Source organism: Tachypleus tridentatus, chromosome 7 (genome assembly GCF_004210375.1).
Source record: "Tachypleus tridentatus isolate NWPU-2018 chromosome 7, ASM421037v1, whole genome shotgun sequence".
NCBI lineage: Eukaryota > Metazoa > Arthropoda > Merostomata > Xiphosura > Limulidae > Tachypleus > Tachypleus tridentatus.
The window spans coordinates 52,253,801-52,275,665 of NC_134831.1; the positions used below are offsets into that span (position 1 = coordinate 52,253,801).

Consider the following 21,865-nt stretch of genomic DNA (forward strand, 5'->3'; position numbering starts at 1 on the left):
TCACTTGTTTCAAACATCTCTCGCTAAAAAAACGATGAGACTTTGCTTGTTTTTTTTCTGCATTTTTATTTGGCTTTCCAAAAAAATGCAGGACAGATGGAGTTTTGGTTACTATTCTATCTTCTTCATCCCTAATCATAAATAAAAAAAATACAACAACAACATTAAACATTCAAATGGACCACAGAAAAAAGTCTATTAGCCATGACTTTTGTTAATAATTAAGTACTTACAATAAAATGATTTTTGAGAATCATTTTATATAACTAAAATTCCATAGAAACTCACTACAACTGTTTAGTAAGTGACATCTAGTTTCATTCTTGATTTTAATCTACCAGTACATCTATTAATAAATCCTGACATCTCTCATCTGACCACAAACTTTTTGCATTAAAAGAAAAATCCTACAAGTGCTTTTTTATATGAATTTACTATTTTAAATCAGCATTTTTACAGCTTTATTGATCTTATTTCAAAAACAAAAGCACAAACACTTACTAAACTGTAAACCCTCCAATACATTCATTCTCTGCAGGTGAGGCTGAACCATACTGCTAATCACACTAATAAGGAATTATTACATTTTATGATTATAAAAATAAAATGCAGTGTTACCATATAACAGAAACTGCTTTTTCTTCCAGTATTTTTTCCGCAGTTGACCAACTGAAACGAACAAGGCTAGGAAATCCAAACACTGGATCAATATTCTCTGACAAGAAGCTTTTAGTAACAGGGTCTGAAATAACAGTCTAAATCTAGATTAATTTGTTAAACACCTGAAACTGCTTAATTCTAAATTTTAAAAAAACTAAAGGAGAATTGCAACAGCTAGGTGCAAAAGTAAATAGCAATATAATTATCTAAATTCTCAGAAATTAAGTCTAAAGTGTTTGTACATGCAGTTATCATTGGCTACAATACCTTATTACAGAATACTAAACAAAAAAATAAACAAGTTGTATAATGCACAAGTATTTTGTATGTGCTTTCAACAGAACAGTACAATATTTTTATGCTGTACAAGTTTATTAATTTACAATTATGAAAGATTGTTCCAAATAGAACTGTGTTTGTTTTGAATTTAGTGCAAAGCTCCACGAGAGCTATCTACACTAGCCATCCCTAATTTAGCAGTGCAAAACTAGAGGGAAGACAGCTAGTCATCACCACCCACTGCCAACTCTTGAGCTACTCTTTTACCAATGAACAGTGGGATTGACCATCACTTTATAACATATCCATGGTTCAAAGGGCAAGCATGTTTGGTGTGATAGGGATTTGAACCTGCAACCCTCGGATTACGAGTCGAGTGTCTTAACCACCTGGCCATGCCAGGTCTTCCCAAGTAGAACTGGGCAAATGGTATATTCTAATAAATTAATTAACAGGCCCATTAATCAATTAGAACATGCCATCCACAACATCAGGCACAACATTTTGTAATTAAATTATTTTTTAATCCCATATTTTATGCATGACAATGTATCATAAAAGCACCACAAGTGTATTGCTTAACATTAACAAATTATAAATGATTTATTCCTTATCAGTTACCTATTGCAACAGTACTGAGCATACGTGTCAAGAATTATAACATTTATGACAATTTCAAATCTTTTTTTAACTGTCTATTTAATAACTGAATTAATTTAGGTGTGTGAATAATACTGTGGTATTGCACTAAATTTATTATTCAATAATATAAAGAGGGCCCACTGTTTAATGATGTTACAAATTTTTTTAGGTTATTAAATGGCAAATTAGAAAAACATCTTAAAATTCCTATAAATATGATATGCACAGTATCATAAGAGGCCTTACTGTATTTCGTTATTTTGCTGGCTCAGCCTGTTCTGATGATCCTTGAATAGGCAAAACAACAATCAACAACAGAAGCTCCAGTGAATCAAAGTTTATATATAGTAATACCTCTACATCAGATTATATTTTTAATTTTACCTTTGATGAAAAGAAACTAAATCAAATCTTCCTTTTTGCAAACTTGATAAACAATTGTGCAAATGTATACTAATGACTTAGAATTTACCAGTGGATAAGGTTGCAAATTCAAATTATCATCACTGAATATGCTCATCCTTTTACCCATAGGAGCATTATTGTATGACAACCACAACCCCACTATTCAATGGTTAAAAAAGGAATTAAAGAGTTGGCAGTGGGTAGTGCTGACTAGCTACCTTTCCTCTAGTCTTTCACTGCTAAATTAGGGAATGACTACCTGGAGTTCAGGTGGATATAACCAGATAAATCTGAGCAATAATCTTCAATGATTCATCAGCATTTAAAGTACCTAAATGGTTGTAATCAGCCTCAAGAGTGAAAGAATATACACCAATAGTACTTTTGTAATAATGCAATTAATGCTTACCACTTAATCAAAACAGGCCCTTATACTTAGAATCAATTAGTATTCACTATCTTTTTACACTTTACTAGTTTGCAAAACTAGCAGAAATGCTGCCCTATGGTAGTAATTACTAATCATAGTATCTGTGCCTTATTTATAAAGATTTGAAAAGAAATATTTATTTTCTAAAAAAAAGTGTTTTTCTGTGAAGTACTACACAGGAAAAGTGTTCAGACTGTGCTGATACAAGCAGAAATGTTTTTACACATTAAAAATGATACCCTTTGTTGAAAAAATAAAATGAAGTTCTTTAGAAAATGTTTCTAGTACTACTTTAACAGGTTACTGCAGTAAAGACATAATCAAACACTTGTGTACAGTACTGGTAAAAGTTATCTTCTTCTTGTGAAGAAAGTATTGTTATTTAAAACTGTTTGTGCTAAGAAATGGTTGTTGCACATACCACAGTTATTTTTCCAACTGTCTGAATCATGAATACCGAAAATGTAAATTTTTCTTATGGATTTTTGTCCATGATGTCATTCAACATATTGCATTACATTTTATTTATTATTTCAGTCATATTCATAGATAAATATATACGATATATTCGTTATAGTAATTTCAGTCATATTCATAGATAAATATATACGATATATTCGTTATAGTAATTTCAGTCATATACATAGATAAATATATACATGCTACATTCATTATAGTAAGATATGCAGTGTTGTGTATAAAGATATTTGTACAAGAAAGTAAAAGTAGTTCCTCAGAGTTTTTATTAAATTGATATAATAATGTTCAAAAGTTCAATACCTTAAACAGTATCTAGTACTTTTAATTTAAAACAATGTTGAGGCCTACAATTACATTGTTTGTCATACAATTTGTAACAAATCAAGGAAAATGATTAATCATAACCCATATGATTTATCAGACAAATGAGTACTTAGCTAAAGTAAAAACCTAGTATTTTCTGATATTCTTCAAGTAACCTTAATTCAAAATCAAAGAACATAAAACTTAAAAAACATCAACTTATTTTCCAAAAGAAAATTTTTTTATGCTTATAACTTTATCTTAAGTTTGAAAACCATTATGGAATGAATATAAATGATGCTATAACTTATATATTCAGATAACATTCTATTATATTAATAACTAACAACGTTTAACTTCCTACTAGCTGCAGTAACATTTACTTTTTCCAATGGTATGATAACAATTATGTTTTTAAAATTAAACTCTGTACAGAGTAACCAAATTTTTAGAAGATTTTGTATGAAAGAAGAGACTTCCACTATAATATATTTTAGATTAATCAATTTAACCATATATTTCTAACATAACTTAAGTAGCATAATGTTAATTTATTCTATAAAGAATTAGCTCTGATTAAGTCCCAACAATTTCAAAGCTTATACCTTTATTTCTAGTATTGCAATTATTCAAAAGTAAAATAAGTTAACAAACATTTCAAATTTTATGATTAAATATAATAATTATTTATAATAATAGTTAGAAAAAAATTATAACATTAGTAAATAAGATGGCTCTTTCCAAACAATTTCAAAGCCTTTACTTATACAGTCAGACCATTAATTTTCACTTATTTATCAACAATAACCGAAACGTTCTTCACGAGAACGTTTAACTTTCAAAACAATGAAATTTTGATTCTCTAACAAGCCTATGTTACAACAGTTGCAGGTGTCCTAAATATCACTAACAATGATCCAAACAAATCTAAACACACAGTGTGTCTTGAAACAAATGTAAGGCACAAATATTGCTATAGCAGCATTTTTTCAACTTTCTTATTGTTATATTAGCTTATCAAGAATAAGTAACTGTTTGAGGTTTTAATTGAATCACTGTAGACCTCAGTTGTGATGAGTTTTGTAGTAATTAATATCTAATACTTATTTTCTTGTACCATAATGCAGAATAAGGTCAGACTGTTCTTGTTAATTTCATTTAAAAACTAGAGCACACTTTTTTTTTATTAATGGATAAGAGAAGCTGTATTTTACAATTCAACAATTTTTGAAATTCAAACTTCATTTATACATTTGGCTAAAACCCTATGTAAGAGAACAAGACTAAACAGATAAATAAAGAATAAATAAATCATTCAGCTCAAGTTCCAAATGCCTAACATATTGCTCCTTACAATCAACCAATCTGTTTCAGGAAACTTTGTAAAATGGATGGCAACTGTCTGTTGTGGAGACACAAGTGCAGAGTATGATATTTCAAAAGTCTTCCATCTTCTGTCTTCTGAAGAGGGAAGACTTTTGAAATGTTGTCTTCTACACCTGTGTCTCCACAACAGGCAGTCGTTATCCATGCTACAAAGTTTCATCATGAATACTCTGCCTAACCAAGCTATCAAAAGAAAAACCAATTTATTTGTTTGCCATCTGAATTTCTCAGTTTCTGTACAAGCTCACAGGACCTAAACAATAACTTCTAGGTCTACACCTCCTGATACAACATTAAATAACAGTTGTTAATTTATAAGAAATGGGTGAGGGTGATTCAAATCCCCTAGACCAAACGTTGCTTATACAACATTTAAACAATATATTTATCAATTAAAATAAAAACAAATGGAAAGGTTCCTACACCCTCCTCCCCATATTTGCATCTGCTCATACAGCATTAAACAACAGTTATTAATTAAAGAAAACAAAAAACAACACAGAGCTTTCAAATATCCTAGCTCCACACCTAGTTACATACATTAACCTTATTATCATGGGTCAAAGGCCATGTTCAAAATTTTATCGAACAACTATTTTATGAATTTGACAGTAAGTTTAGTATCAAATTGTACATTGTAACTCCAATTGTAATATTATATATTAATTTCTTAATTTAAAGTAAAAAATGAAATAATACACCTAAATATCAATTTTTGAATGTTAAGCACCATACTGAATGGAGCATTGGCTCAAACTGTATGTTTCTGATGTACAAGGGCTGTTCAAAAAATGCGCGGACTGTTTGAATTGCGTGGCTCCAGTTGATTCCAGGGGAATCCGCTTGGTGTCGCTAAGTTCACACAGATCAGCTGATTACGACGCCATTTTCCGATTGCAGATATCTTCATTTGTGTATTAGCTACGCAGTTTTAAGTGAAGTGCGATTTTTACATTTGGCAGATTTCAAAATGAATGACCTGAAGGAGCAACGACTTGCTGTGAAATTTTGTGTTAAACTTGGAAAATCTGCGACTGAAACTTATGCTATGCTTAACACGGCTTACGGTGATGTTGCTATGAAGCGTACGGCATGTTTCAAGTGGCATGAACGTTTTAAGGATGGTCGACAGACCATTGAAGATGATGTGTCCTGGACGTCCTTCCACATCAACTGGCGACCCACACGTCAACAAAATCAACACCCTGGTGTGGGCAAATCGACGTCTGACTGTCAGGGAGCTTGCTGAAGAGTGTGGGATATCAGTTGGATCTTGTTACGAGATTTTGACCGAAAAATTGAAGATGCACCGCATTGCTGCGAAATTCAGTCCTCAGAACTCGTGAGTTTTTGGCCAAACACTCGATCACTGTTCTTCCCCACCCCCCTACTCACCTGACCTTGCTCCTTGCAATTTTTCTTGTTCCCCAAACTCAAAAGACCCTTGAAAGGAAGAAGATTTGAGACGATTCCCGAGATTAAGGCAAATGCGACGAAGGAGCTGGAAGACATTATAAAAGAAGCGTACCAGGACTGTTTCAACAAGTGGAAACACCGTTGGGATAAGTGTGTGCATTGGGGAGAAGAGTACTTTGAAGGGGTCCCAGACCTGTAACTTCTAAATAAAGTACATTTTGTTTTATGACATCAGTCCGCGTATTTTTTTAACAGACCTCGTACAAATATAAAGTGTATAGTTTCATATAAATTACCAATACTAACAAGCTGAAATATAAAATAAGAGCTTCATATCCTTTCTATTTGTTTAGATGTGGCTTATATGCACTGAATCAAACACAGCAGCCCCATTCACCTCTTTCCATTTTTGGAAACAGTCCCTTATACACACTTTATTCAATATGTAACATGTGAATAATCAGTCAAAAGCTCAGAATGTCTCCTATGACACTCTCAGCCATTTTAGAGTGCTAGAAAGCCAAATCATTCTTTCAAACCAAGATTTCAAGCAGACAGGTTATGTCTTTAGTCTACTCAAAATTACATACTTTTTAGACAAAAACAACAACTTAGTAAGCTTCACAAATTATAATAGAATTCTATAGCATCAATATGGTCACTTAAGATTTTTTTGATGACTTCAAATGTATAACACCTAAAAAAATTATTTTGTTTCAAATCATACATATATGAAGTTTCACAAGGCTTATCAACATAAAGAAAGCAAGTGAATACAAAGGCCATTGTAACTAGAAGATATAATTATTTACTATACTTCTTTATTTACATTGTTAAGAAAAAATGTTTAAAAGTACTTGTAAATAGTGATAACCTATATACATATATAACACACAATAATTATAATCTGACTAAGTTACTAAATACTTAGTCACTAAGCACAATCAACACAGGTCACTTTATATGAACTAAAGGTCAGTTTTACATTATTGGATACTGTAACATGAATGAACGTGTACCATGTCAATGCAACTTCTGTAATGTTAGCCATGCATGACTGTGAAGTAGATATAATAAAAGTAATAAATACATACAAATGTATAATGTTATGAGATTTAAAATATTTATACAAAACACTTGTCTTCTTGTGTTATAATTTGTAGTCATTTCAGAAGGAAGAAATCATATTTTATATGTATTTCCTAATTTTTTTATGGTGGTTACAATATCAGTCAAATTGACAGACTCCATATAGCTGGTATAGAGAAAATAATGGACAAACTATAAAATTTTACTGAAAACATACATTTAAAATATGTTTAGAATGTTTTATAGATTACACAAATAATATTTAAGATTTTAGTATGAAGAATGGTTTTTAATCATAATACGAAAATCATATCACACTCAGACTAGTAAAGAAAGAGACTTGATATTTTCACAAACAAATCTTCAGCAACAATACTTCATTAAAAATCTCATTTTCTTGTGTACAAAAGACTTGCAATGCTCAGTAAAAGTCTATCAAATTTTGTGAAGGTATACATACTGCATCAAAAGTTATAGCATAAATACTTAACTTGTGTATATTACACCAAACCTGTTGCTAGAGTACAATTATAATTTCTGAAAAAAAAAAAAAAGAACAGTGGAGTATCTGAATCTTCACCTAGATCTCCTTATACAACATTAAAAAATAGGGAATTGCAATTTATCCAATTATAAGGAATAAAAATTAAACAATGTAAAAAAAAAACAGAAAATGTGCACTTTATTTAACACCTAAGTAGCCAGTCAGTTGTCTTCCCGCTAGGCAACAGATCATAATCAGTGAAAGTGGAAGATAGTCTTAATAGCTTTACAATAGCAAAGATAGGAAGACTAGGTTTTGTAGTAATCAAAATTAAGCTCAAACTCCTGAAGTGACAAAGCACTCCCATCCATTATGTAGCTTTGTATTTGATTGATTGATTGATTTAGTGTTTTATGGCACAAAGCAGCTGGGCTATCTGCACCAAACATCCAGTAAAAATGGTAAAATAAATTAAATGTAGTAAAATACATAAAAGGGAATGAAGGTAAAACTAAACAACATTGAAAAACAGAAAAAGTATAAAATCAATGTTGACACCTAGTCTACAATGTTAAGAGAGAAAGCAGAGTAAGAGAAGTTGTAAAGGGCTTTCTCTAGCAAAATGGTAATGACCATAACCCGCCAGGAAGACTAACAGTTAAGTACAAGAACCACCGTCAGTCACCTGAAGTTGGTCTTTCCAGTCCTGGTTCCAAGTTATGTTGTCATAATAGCCATTATCAAAAGGTAAAATAATAAAAGTTTTAAAAGATATTTTGGAAAATCGTAATAAAAATTAGCCAAGTGTCCTGTAAAAAGGTAAAAGTAAAGTAAATGTAGTAAAATTCGTAAAAGGAAACGAAGGTAAAAACAAAACAACAATTAAAAACAGAAAATGGCATAAAACCAATGTTGACATCCAGTCTACATAGTTGTAAAGGACTTCCTGTAGCAAAATGGTAATGATCATAACCCACCAGGAAGACTAACAGGTAAGTACAAAAACCACCAGCAGTCACCTGAAGTTGGTCTTTCCAGTCCTGGTTCTAGGTTGTGTGTCACTATGGCCAGTACCAAAAGGTAAAATAATAAAAATGTTAAAAGACATGCAGCAAATTTGTAATAACCACTCGCCAGAACGACTAATGGGTAGTTCAAACAGCAGCGTTAGTCACCTGAAGTTGGCCTTTCCAGTCCTGGTGTCGAGTTATTTAATGTTTTGGCCATTTTACAATGTCAAATTGAACTAGAGAGATTGAGACTCTGAAAAGGGAACAATTAAAAAGGTGTAATGAATAAATATCAAACACTTAAATGAGGTTAAAAAGATTAATGACCATTAAAAAAACTTTATCAAGGTGGACAGTGTCACCATCACCAATAACACTGTCCAATGTTACAGAGATAACTAATGTTATGGGTCATTTTCAAATGCTGCACCTCTTTTTCCTCCAACCATTTTGAACAAGAACAAAAGTAGGAAGGGTGGGAACCATTGCAGTTGACACAATGTGAATCCATGTGAGACTCATAGGCATCGTGGTCCTTGCCACCACAAGGAGCACATGTCAGGGAACCACGACAGGACGTCTTTGAGTGGCCGAACCTCTGACATTGGAAACATCGAAGAGGGTTTGGAATGTACGGTCGTACCCTGTAAATTAGATAACCTGCCTTGATAGTGGCAGGTGCACGTGATGATGTAAATGTCAAAATGAGGATATTTGTTGGCAGTGTAACTCCATCTTTGCGAGTGGAGATGCGCCTCACTGCAGAAACTCCTTGAGTGGAGAGACCAGCGAGAATCTCTGACTCGAGGACGTTCTTCAAGTCCATCTCAACAATAACTCCTCTGATGAATTCAAGGTAGCATGAGGGTTAACCTCAACAGGTACATCCCCAATTGCCTTTGAATCCAAGAGGAGTTCACTGTGTTGGGATGTGGATGTTTTAACCAATATGTCTCCAAATCGAAGCTTCTTTACTGACTTTGGAGAGCCAGCAAGTCCCTCTAGTCCCTTCTGAATAAAAAAGGGGGACATTTGCCCTAAAGGTTTTTCTGAAAGAGAATATAATATAAGAAAATGGGGTACAGGTGTTACAGATGTTGAAGATTGCTGCCCAGTCTTCAAGACGTGGTCGTTTACCTATTGACTGTTTTTTCACTATTTTATTTAAATTTTTTGTTGGAGGATCCATAGGGAAAAAGGAAAATTTCGGTACCCACTGACCCCACCCCACCATGGAGTCCCTCCGAGGGGATGCACTACAATGTCATGCAAGAACATTGCAGCAACACCAGGGTTTCATGAGCACTATACCCAAACACCAGCATCAGGCACAATGTCCACAACACCTGTTGAGAACTTCCAACACTAGTACTTGTTTGACTCTAGCCCAAGTGGACCAGCCAATTGACTCAAGGGGGGACCACCCAAAGGCCGCCCATCTACAGGAATTCAAGGCCAAAGTGGTGTGTTAGGGTTGAACCCCTCAACCACCAGGATCCTCTCCTCCCCTTCACGGGTTGCAACGCACAGTAAACACGTGGGTGGATATTTAGATCCCAGAGGAGGTAAAATGAAAGAACAGAACCTTCTCTGGGAGGTCCCCTCACCATGTACAGGAATCTACACCGACGAGAGCTTTGTGTTTAACAAACAAATTTGATAGCAATATCTTGATTAATTAAACAGTTAATCAAAAATAGTAAATAGTTAGAAGTTCTAATGTTGATTAATTGATTATTTTCATGACATTAATCAATGCAATCATTGCTCCTAGGTTATTGATTATTTCTATTAAATCACCTAGAGCTTTAGTTCCAAACGTACTTTTACTCCTCACAGTTCAGTCAAGTTGTTCATTTGACCTTTAAACTTCTCAGTTTCTGTACAAGCTCATAGGATCTAAACAGTATTCCCATTAATATTTTATTTGGGCCAAAGTTTCAAATGTTTCATTGGTCTCAATTTTTCCATACAGGTATTTTTTCATATTTCCTGCATTCTTGGGGTTACTGTCTACCTAGAAAATCAATCTCATCCTATAAATTCATTTCTTCCTGAAGAAATGAAATGATGGATCAGAATATACCCCAGTTCATTTCAAAACTATGACTTTTATACATGTTTCTTATGTTATGTTTGCCCTGGATATATACTACTGCTGGGAATAATATAACTACCTGCACTTTTTAATCACCATGCTAGTGCAGGACTGTTCAATTAGTTGGATAGAGATTAAGTAGTTAATACAAGTAACTGAAACACACACAAAACACGATCTTCAAGATTATGGTCATAAATATCCCAGAATGTTCAGAATGACTACTCCTTCCCTTAAACTTGTGACATGTTATCAGACTGGGTGAAGACATTTAATACATCTTTCATTTCATGCAATATTTTCTTTTCAATTACATAAAAGTTCATTAGTAAAACTTTATATTTACAAATGGTATGCAAAATCACAAAGTTATCTTATTGACTTACCATTAGGATAACCTGACCCATATTCCAAAGACTGAAAATTATCACCTTCTCGAAACTTCCATGACTTTAAAGCACGGTCTCTCACCACCTAACATGAATTCCCAACCACATTTTATCTTTTGTCATTGAAAATGAGAACACTTGACAAATGAACAAAATTTTAAGGTAATAAATAAAAACATTGCTAACTACAAAGTCCAAAAGTGAAATAAGCTATACAAAATTCCCCCTCTTACCTACTGTTGCTTTAGGTAGGTTAACTGCTTTGATAAACTTTCTGAGTAACAATAAATACAAGATCACAAACAGCACACTTTTTTATTACTGGATTAGAAAAGTTGTATTTTGACATTCAAAGACTTCTTAAGTCAAACTTTATTTATGCATTTGGTTAAAACTCTACACAACAGATCAAGTATATACAGATGTTATAGAATAATTAAATCCCTACAGGATCATGTGAAATATCAGAAGTGAATTTTAAAGAGAATAACTACAGTGAAAACCACTGCACGATGAAACAGAGCACTTTTTAGTCTAGCTTGTAAAATAAATTAACTACTAGGTAACAACAAAACAAATTATCACATATTAGAACAAATTATTCACAGAATACAATAGTATTTATAATACATCATTAGTATACCAACTGAGATAACACTCAACTTTAATAACTTTCTATGAACTGTACATACAGTATGCCCACAAAGAGTTGGTTGGTTCATTAGGTTCACTGAAGTTTAAATGCACAAAATCACCACACTAACTATGTGCACTAAAAAAAAACTTATCTATTTAGTAACATTTTTTGTTTTATTTGAAACCAACCATTAAACTACAATAAAAATAAAATGTAAAGTAAAAAGATTTTTCATAATGATGAGATTTTTGTATTCTGGTATGGATATGTCTGTATAAAAAATAAATGAAAATAAGAAAACTATATCATATGGAATGATAACATAACAAACTAACCTTTGCACAAATACTAGCTGCTCCTACAATGGGATAGGTAGCATCAGCCTTCTTGGCTACTGTTATTTTAACATCAGGAAAAATCTCAGAAAGTTTAGCCTCATACTTGTCTGATGGTCCTACTGTGTCTACATACACCTGAAAAACATAACTCAGTTCAGAAACTGATACTGATAATTTTCATTCAAAAGTACTCAATCATAAATTAATTTAACATTTGTATGGTACATTCACTTATTATACAACCTAATGAACTAAGAAAAATGTCACTACAACTTTTTTTTTCTGGGGTTTATAAAAACTTTGTTTTTTCTTGAAAACATTCCCCTCTACCAGTTTAGTTTCTCCATATCATACTTACCCAATAAAACAGTTTCAAAACTGTGATCAAATCTAACATACAATGTATTTCTTTGAAGAAACATGGATAATTTATACTAATCATTAAAACCTTTTTTCTTTGTTTTTATGATTTTCATTCACTTTTAGTCATCTATTAATGGAAACACTATTTTTCAGTAAACATACAAACCCTGATATTAATTCAGATCATACACATCTCGACTCTTGGGTTGTCCCCTTTTTATATATTATATAGTTAAACTATTATACTTACAGCCACAAATAAATTTAAAATGGTTTACATAGCTGAACTGAAAAACTGTAAAAAATAAACAAACTCAAGTGTAATACTGAAATATTTATACATACCCATTAAAATAATAAAATTAAACAAATATAGTTTATCATAATGTAAAGGTAATTATGCATAGAATTTGTCCCAGACCTTCAAAATAAACTCTAGTTATTTCTAAAAAAAATATGAACATGTCAAAAACTAAGTTATTTACCTTATGCTCTAATTGATTAGTTGTTTGGTATTTTTTTTAGTAGAAAACAACTAGTTTACATGTGCCAAACAAGTAAAAATGTCAAAAGTAAAGATGATAAAATGTAAAATAATAAAGTTAAAAACTAAACAATGACCACAAATCAGGTAAAAAAGAAACTTAAATACAATTAAAAAGCCCTATGGCCCATAAAAAGCTAAAAACACAATCAAGTTGGACAGTGTTACCTTCACTTATGACACCATCCAATGTCAGGTATAAACTTTTAGAAAACACGTCTGAAATGGTGCTGCCACTCCTAGTTGTAACAACAGTAAAATGTGCACAACTGTGACTTAAGTGTCATACAGGTTACACTTTGGTGAGTTGGTACAAAATAAAGGAAATTATGAGTTAAAAAAGTGCAACCAATGTGTATGCTAACGAAGACAACTTCCTCTTTCTGATACTTATGAAAACAAGAAAGCCAGAGAACAACAGCAGATTTAATCTGGGTAAACTTGTTATGACTTTGTTCATCCCATGCTCACTAACAACTGGCATGACACCAAGCCTTGAACAGAAGTTTGTAGTCCATATGTAGAACATGACCATAATGGCACCAGAGCAGATAGACTTACCTGCAGTATCAAAAAGTTTGATTGCAACTGAAGATGCTGTGGTCCATTTTAACAAGTGATTGAAGGTAGTTTGAAGCTGCTGCTCAATAAACCTCATGTTTGATGAATGACGAGATGTGAAAGTCACTGATATATAAGCCACTTGCAACTGTATGCAAAAAATTGATTTTCACATACTCAGAACACAGCTCTGAGGAACTCCAAGTTCCTGTGTAAAAGAATAAGAAAGGATTGAATCCACATGAACTTGGAATTGCCTACTAAGTACAAAATTACAAATAAAAATGAGCAAATGGTCATGCAACCTATACAAATGGAGGTTCTGCAAAAAACTATACCTTTAAGTAGCATTGTAAGCTTTCTCAAAAATGTCTTTGATCATAAAACCAAAGAAGACAGAAACAAGACGTTCTCTCTAGGGGAAGGCTTCCCTAATCAAGGTTTGATACTGAATCAGGTGGTCAACATTGGAGAGCTCTCAATGGAACCCACAATAGACAATTGAGAGAAGGTTAATCAAATAAGACAAGCATTAATTATTCTCTCTAAGACCTTACCAAGACAGCTTGTCAAAGCAACTGGATAATAATTAGAAAGAATCTTGGGATCCCTTCTAGGCTTAAAAAAAAAAAAAAGGTAGGACAAGAATGGTCCCTGCACAAAGCATCAGAAAAAAAATGTTCTCCTGCCATAGCTGGTAAAAAACAACTGGAAGAAAAGAAGCAAAAAAGAAAAGTAGTAATTGACTTTGCGTCAAAGTGATGCACTGCCAGACAATTATAGTTATAGAGATGATCATCCTGAGATAAAAGATGTGATTGTGGGGGCCTTATAATGTGATGGTCAATCCCACTATTCATTGCTAAAAGAGTAGCCCAAGAGTTCGCGGTGGGTTGTGATGACTAGCTGCCTTCCCTCTAGTCTTAAACTGCTAAATTAGGGATGGCTAGTGCAGATAGCCCTCGTGTAGTTTTGCGCAAAATTCAAACAAACTGTTCTGCCCAAAATGGTGAGGGAAGAGGTAGAAGTGCTGAAAAGATAAGCAAAGCACTCCCCAAAATAATCAGCAGTGCTCTGTACATCAGCAACTTCCTGGCTATCAGAGAGCAAGCCTAAAAGGAGATTGGAAGTATACCTATCACAGACCTGAATCTTGTCCCATGTGACTTGTAAACTAGTGGTATAAGAGATGCTGGTTGTGAACTTAATCCCAAGGTTCCTTTGATATCACACCTACCAAGCACAGGTATGGGCCTGCTGTGAAGCAATGCAGTTGGAAAGTGTGATACTTGTGAAAGGTATATCAGGCCTGTTTCTGAGCCTTACATGTCTACTGGCAGACAGGAGACCACCATGGATGAAGACACCATGGAAAATATGTTAAGGTTTTAAGTATAGAACAAAGAGCTGCTTCAATGATACAATCAGTAACTGCCTTCATACAGTCATTAATAGATGAAAGACAAACAGTAGCAGCATTCAGTTCCAAGAGAAAGATTAAAGAAAGCCATCAGCCATAGCCAATCCCTCTCAAAATGATCCCTGCCCTGGGTTCACCATCAACCCTCCAAGAAAATGGAGAAAGAAATTAGGGGAAATAGATAAATAGATCAACAGCAGTAAAAGACTGACTAGATTGAATACAAGTAAAAACAACATTAATGAAAAGAGACAGATTGTGATCCAAGAGCATACACTCCATGGAATGATCTCACCCATCAATATTAAAGTCACCCTACATGAAAAAGGGAGACAAGTGTTCTAGAAGAACATCAAGGTCCGACTGATTATGAATCTCTAAGATAGATAAATAAAACAAATAGTGATGGTATGACCCCAGAAAATACGGATGGCTATGGCTTCCAAGGCTATATCAAGTGTATATGCTGGTCAACAGCAATACTACCCCTCCATGAACTTGTCCATCACACGACCACTGAAGTCCAGTGTAAAGTAAATTGTCAAAAAGTGACTGTATCAGCAAGTTTCAGAAACGTTTCCTGTAAGGAGACACACAGGATGACAGAAATCGATCAAAGCCTTACTGTCATCCCAATTAGGACACAAACCTCGACAGTTCCATTGTCTCAAAATGGTAATTTTTATTAAAGTGGAGAATAACTGGGAAGAGAACCTTTCTGTTTCAAACCATGTCATTTTTCTTTAGTGGAAGGATGTCAATCAACCTACATAGAACCTGCCCTGGATAAATTAGGCAGATCTAAGTCAGTTTGAGCAGATTACAGTGACTGAAGATGTGAAGAAAAACCATTCTGTTTCGTGCAGCTGAGGAAGATGGACCTAAGCTGTCACCAGAAGCCAAGGCTGAAGGAGAAAGACCTGAAGAAACACCAGATAGAACAATGGGGACAGACTTGGTGCAAGAATAACTCCACTGGAAGCATGAAAAGATCCATCTACATTTGCACTATAGCAGTAAACACAGTGCAGCAGCATATATTCAAGATAGTGTGCAACACAACAACTTCCAAGCCTCTAGATAAGAAATGTTTACAGCACAAACTCTGTACCTCTCTCCTACACCCACTTGGGGAAAGGCCTGAAAATACGAGGGATGGGAACCATCACAATTAATATAATGAGGACCTAGTTGACACTCACAGGTATCATGGTTTTCCAAGTGTATCCAGTGGATACAGCAATGTCTTCAAGTTACAGAACCACTGACACTGGAAATATCTGAGAGTTCAGAATATATGGCCATACCTTGCTATTAAGTTAACCTGCCTTAATGGTGGCAACTGGATGTTACAATGCAACTGTCAAAATTAGGACATTAGTCAGCATCATAATTCCATCTTTGTTAGTGGCGATATGCCTCACTGCAGAAATTCCTTGGGTGGAAAAATAAACGAACATCTCTGACTCGAGGATGTTCTTCAAATCCCTCTCAACAATAGTTTCTTGTGATGAATTCAAAGTAGCATGGGGAGTACCTCAATGGGTATATCTCCAATGGCTTTTGTATGCAAAAGGAGTTTGCTGTGTTTAGGGGTGGATGTTTTGATCAATATGTCACAAGAACGAAGCTTTCTGAGTGATTTACAAAAGCCAGCAAGTCCCTCTAGTCTGTTCTGAATAAACCAGAGACATTTGCCCTAAAGATTTGTCTGATAAAAAGCATAATATTAGAAAATGAGATACAGGTGTTGAAGAATTTGAAGATTGATGTCAAAATCTTCAAGATGTGGTCTTTACCAATGGTCTGGTTTATCACTTTTTTTACAATTTGATCATGGGCATCCATAATAAAAAATGTTTCAGTGCCCAGTGACTCCACCCACCATGAAGGCTAAAGTGATGTATTAGGGTTGGACCCCTCAACCATCAGGATCGTCTCCTCCCCCTTACTGGTCACACATGAGTGGATGTTTGGATCCCAGTGGAGGTAAACTGAAAAAATAGAACCTTCTCTGGAAGGTCCCCTCACCACGTACAGGAATCCTCACCAAGGGGAGGGTGTGGCATAGATGTTTCAACCAAGATGTCTCCAGTCCAGAATGTAACTTCTCGACTAACTTCAGAGAGTAGGTATGAAGAACGTTTCTTTTAAGGAGAGGCAAATTGGATAGTAAGTATCATTCACATCCTTAATGTCATTTATATTTGATCGAAACCTCAACAGTTACACTGAATCAGTGTGGCCATTATTATTTATGTGGAGGAGAATGTAGCCAAGAGTTCTGTTTGCAACCACATTTTTTTCTGTAGGATGAAGATCTATCAACCTCCATGGATCCTACCTTGGGTCAAGTAGGCAGGTCTCTGTCTGTGGACAAATATTCCAATGACTGAGGGTGTGAACAAATGGTTGATTTACTTCTTGTAACTGCAGAAGAGGATGAACCCGAGAAAACAAACCTGAAGAAAGTGAAACTGGGCAGTTACTGGAGGAAGTTGTAAGAACAGAGATGGAAGTAGACATAGATGCATCAACTTTTTTAACTAAGGAGGGCACAAGATTCTTAAGGCGTTTTGCAAACGACTTTATTTGAGGCAGGGAAAGATTTGTCTGCACTCCCACTGTGGTAGTGGAATGGAGTACAGCAGCATCTGTTCAAGATGAAGTTGGGGACAATAACTTCCGAACCTCTTAGTGGGTGATATTATTAACAGTCTTTAAGCATTGCACCTCTTGCTCTTCTACCCATTTAGGGCAAGAAATAGAGTAAGAGGGTTGTGGGTCACTACAGTTAACACAGGTTACACTCATAAGCATCGTGGTTTTTACCACCACCACAAGCATATATCAAAGAACCATGACATGATGTTTTCGAGTGACCAACCTCTGACACTGGAAACATCCGAGAGGGTTAGGAATGTAAGGCCATGCCTTGCAGTTCAGACAACCTGCTTTGACAGTGAAAGGAGGACATGGTGATGTAAATATTAATATCAGAACACTGGTAGGGTCCATTATTCCATCTTTATGAGTGAAGATTCGGAACACCGCAGTAATGCCTTGGCTGGATAAAACCAGCGAGGATTCTGACTTGGGAATGTTCTTTAAATCCCTCTCAACTATAACTTCTCTGGAAGAATTCAAAGTTGCATGGGAAGTAAAAGTAACCTCAATGGGTATATCCCCAATGGCCTTTGATGTCAAGAGGAATTTGTTATGTTGTGGTGAATATGTTTTCACCACAATGTCTCAAGTGTGCAACTTCTTTACTGCTTTGAGGAACCAGCGAGTCCCTATATTCCCTTCTGAATGAAAAATGAAGACATCTGCCCCAAGGATTTCTCAGATAAGGAATGGATGATCAGAAATTGAGGTGCAGAATCTGGCTGTAATATTGACTGTACAACAGTAATCCACGTAATTATTTTCCAATTCTGTTTTATTCAGTTTTTCATTTTTATTTATTTTGACAGAAAAAGGGGTCACATAATAAAGAAGCTACATTTGTGCCCACTGACCCTACCCTCCATGAAGCCCTATGAGGGGATACACTATAGTGCCAAACAAGGAAACTACAGCAATGCCAGGGTTGCCTGAGCACTATACCCAAACACCAGCATCAGATACAGTGTCCACAACATGAAAACATTCAACACTGGTACTTGGTTGACCCTAACCCAAGTAGGCCAGCCAACTGACCCCAGGGAAACCACCCCAAGGCTGCCCGTCTACAGAAATTCAAGGCCAAAGTGGTATGTTAGGGTTGGACCTTTTAACTACCAAGATGCTCTCCTCCTCTTTATGGGTCGCCACAAAAGACAAACACATAGGTGGATGTTTAGATCCCAAAGGAGGTAAACTGAAAGAACAGAATCTCCTCCGAGAGGTCCCCTCACCACATAGAGGAATCCACACCAAGGGGCAGAGAAAAGTATTGACAATTTCTGAAAGATGAGCATGGGAAGAAGGGTCTGGTTGTCTACTTCATGCCTCTGTAACCAAATAATATGGAAGACTACCACAAATATGGTTTACCTGAGTGATAAAGATATTATGGTAAGTAATTTATGTTAAAGTTCATACTTTTTTTATGGGTGGTAAATAAATTAGAGAAGATGCCTAGAGTAAATGTCACAATTCTTACAGTAAGGTAAATTCTAGATTTTTTAAATATTGCTTTATGAAAGTAAGAACTTAATTATATACGATTAAAAATGGAATATTTGCTGTGTTTTTATGCAATATTTTTGGTATACTGTGAAAGGAAAATAGTGCAATTTGAAAATAGCTCACTAAAATCTTGTGATATGTGTAGAAAAAAAATGTCCATGAAGAGAGGGTTAATTGGCCCACAATAAGATGTTTTTGCTGTGTGAGCTTACCCATATGCAGTACAAGTATTGAAGTTAATATAAAATATGCCGAAATAAATATGAATTTTAAACTTTTGTTTAAAATATAGACACTTTGATACTACACTCTACAATATTTTACATACCAATGGCACTTTGTGGATAAATTTAGATACTTGATAACATCAGAAAGTGTTGAATCTTTCCTGTGTGAGATAAATATTGGGTTGAGAAATACAAGTATGATTTAGGTGCAATAATTAAAGCCTCACACCTTTGAGTTAATTTCTGGAATTGATGAAAAGAGCAAATTTGATTGTGGGCTCTGTCCATAGAAATTTTGACTGCATGAAACAAACGTTTATCATCATCTTCAAATTCGGTAAAGCATCACTGTGGGAAATGTGTTCAGTTTTTTCACCTTATTAAAGAAAAGTTATTCATTTACTTGAAAATATGGATTTCCAAAATGATAAGCAGTTTGAATAATTAAAGCACTATAATTGGTAATTTATTAATTCACTCATGGATAACTGTCATGTTTTCTCCAAGGTTACAGGTTACTATGTCACAGGTTATCCAAGTACCTAAAATAGTTAAGGTTATTAGTGGTGTACTAGATGCTGTTTTGTTGAGGAAGATAAATAATAAATAAATAATTTACCATTTAGTCCACTATATGAAGCCTACTTTATTTATTTGATTCACTATTTTTCAAGCAATACTGATGAGCAGTGAATTCAGGAAAACAAGTCTGTTGCAGCATGAGTTGTATCCCAAAAAATAGATTACACCTCTATATGATCTCTTATTGACCAAAATTAAATTCTGGTAAAGAAATTAACTTAAAGAAAACAATATTCAATTAGTGCACAGAAAAGTCATGGGTAATTAAAACCTAAATAACTTTATATATTATTATTGGTGACTGAAACAAAATGGTCTATTATGTTCAGATTTTAATTTAAATGTACTGATCTGAATGTGAGCTCACATTCTGCCATCTGCACTTTGGAAGACTTGTAGCCATTCTGTAATGACTTATGTTTGACTGGCTTATAACCAATCTTTTGTTTCTCACATGGGAAATATACAAGTGTCTAAGGATCCTGGTATGTTTCACTATATACATATACTGCTGTTTATCAAACTGCTGAGTATACATACAGAAATGTGCATACCAGATCACAACTAGTTATATGATTTTGTTTTGAATAAACATTAAGACATGGTACAGACACTGTTAATAACAACAGTTCTGCCTTGAAAAAGCTAGAACATAAAAATCCCTGATTATCCTTTAACTGTTGTAAGCATGAAGATTTAAATTTTAAATTGTGGAAGCTTTTATGACATTTTCTTTACACAAAACTACTAGTTTCTTACCTCTTGCAAATTCACCCCTTGATTCAAAGTATGCTTGATAAGGTTGATAGCAGAATCATGTGACACTGCATTCAGATTATATTTACACCTACAGAAAAAAATATATAAAGCCATATAAAACATATATCTCAGCAGTACAAAACTTTCTAATAATACATGTAATATAGTGATGAACTTTATTTTCTAATTATAAAGAAAGCTTGTTTTAAACTTAAGTGTTACTTAGATCAATCACTACTTCAGAATAATTTCTTAATCTGATTTTTATATTTAATTTTGTATCAAAAATCAAAGAGTAAGAATGAATGGTTGATATTTTATATTTTTCAAGGTAACAATAAAATATTTATTGATGGCAATAACTATGCACGACCTAAAGCAGATGTAAACTTAATGAATTTCCATTTTTACCAGTTACCTTAATATTCTATAGAGGCTGAATTCTACTCCAGACCAATAACAATAGTGGGAAGTTAACATTTTCCTTACCAGACAATATAGTTCTGATAGATACCTCTGAAAACAGAACACTTTGACCCCTCACTCACATGCCTAAGAGACTGGCATACCAAAAGCCTAGAGACAATTCTTACTTAATAGCATGTTTAATGTGACCTTTGCTAGTGCATGATTATACCATCATGTGGCAGCACCAATAAGATAGCAACACAACCTCCTTACACAGTTGCTCTCCATTAGCATTTGTGCATGAAATAACTTCTTTCTTAAACAAGGCAAGAAGAAAGTGCAGCAGAATTGAAGAGGACAGGTTGGACGGTGTAAAGAGGTAAATATCTATCAGACATGCATTTTAAAATAAAGAAAATGTTAAGTTCTAAGACAATAACTCACCTCTACACAAAACATATCTCGAATATCAAGAGGCTAGTGCAAACATTATACCTGGATAAGCTTCCTTTTCACAGTACAAACAGAGAAAGCCTATGATGTGTGATAACTGATGGCAGGGGCTCCAAATGGAAACACCCATAAGAGGCTGTATCTTGTCTTAACCAGAAGGAAAGAGAGAAAGGCAAAATGCCAGTCCTAACTGATAACCCACACCCACACATAGTTTACAAGCCAAGGAATGTCATGTGGTTAGGGTGCAATCACACCATATGGTGTGTGTCTGAGCTTGTTCTAATCACACACACACAAAGACAGGATGATGAACCCATCTTTCTGCA

At 34.3% G+C, this 21,865-nt stretch overlaps 1 protein-coding gene across 1 annotated transcript in view; it reads right to left on the minus strand.

The window, feature by feature from the left end:
- Positions 1-593: 593 nt before the first annotated feature.
- LOC143255650 (ribonuclease H2 subunit A) overlaps positions 594-21,865 on the minus strand; it is a 51,507-nt gene continuing 30,235 nt past the window's right edge. The window contains exons 4-7 of the mRNA XM_076511647.1: positions 20,676-20,763; positions 12,044-12,181; positions 11,069-11,156; positions 594-742 (exon numbers count right to left, since the gene is read on the minus strand). Of these exons, the coding sequence (XP_076367762.1) occupies positions 615-742; positions 11,069-11,156; positions 12,044-12,181; positions 20,676-20,763 (442 nt within the window). The 3' untranslated portion in view covers positions 594-614. The remainder of the gene's footprint in view (positions 743-11,068; positions 11,157-12,043; positions 12,182-20,675; positions 20,764-21,865) is intronic.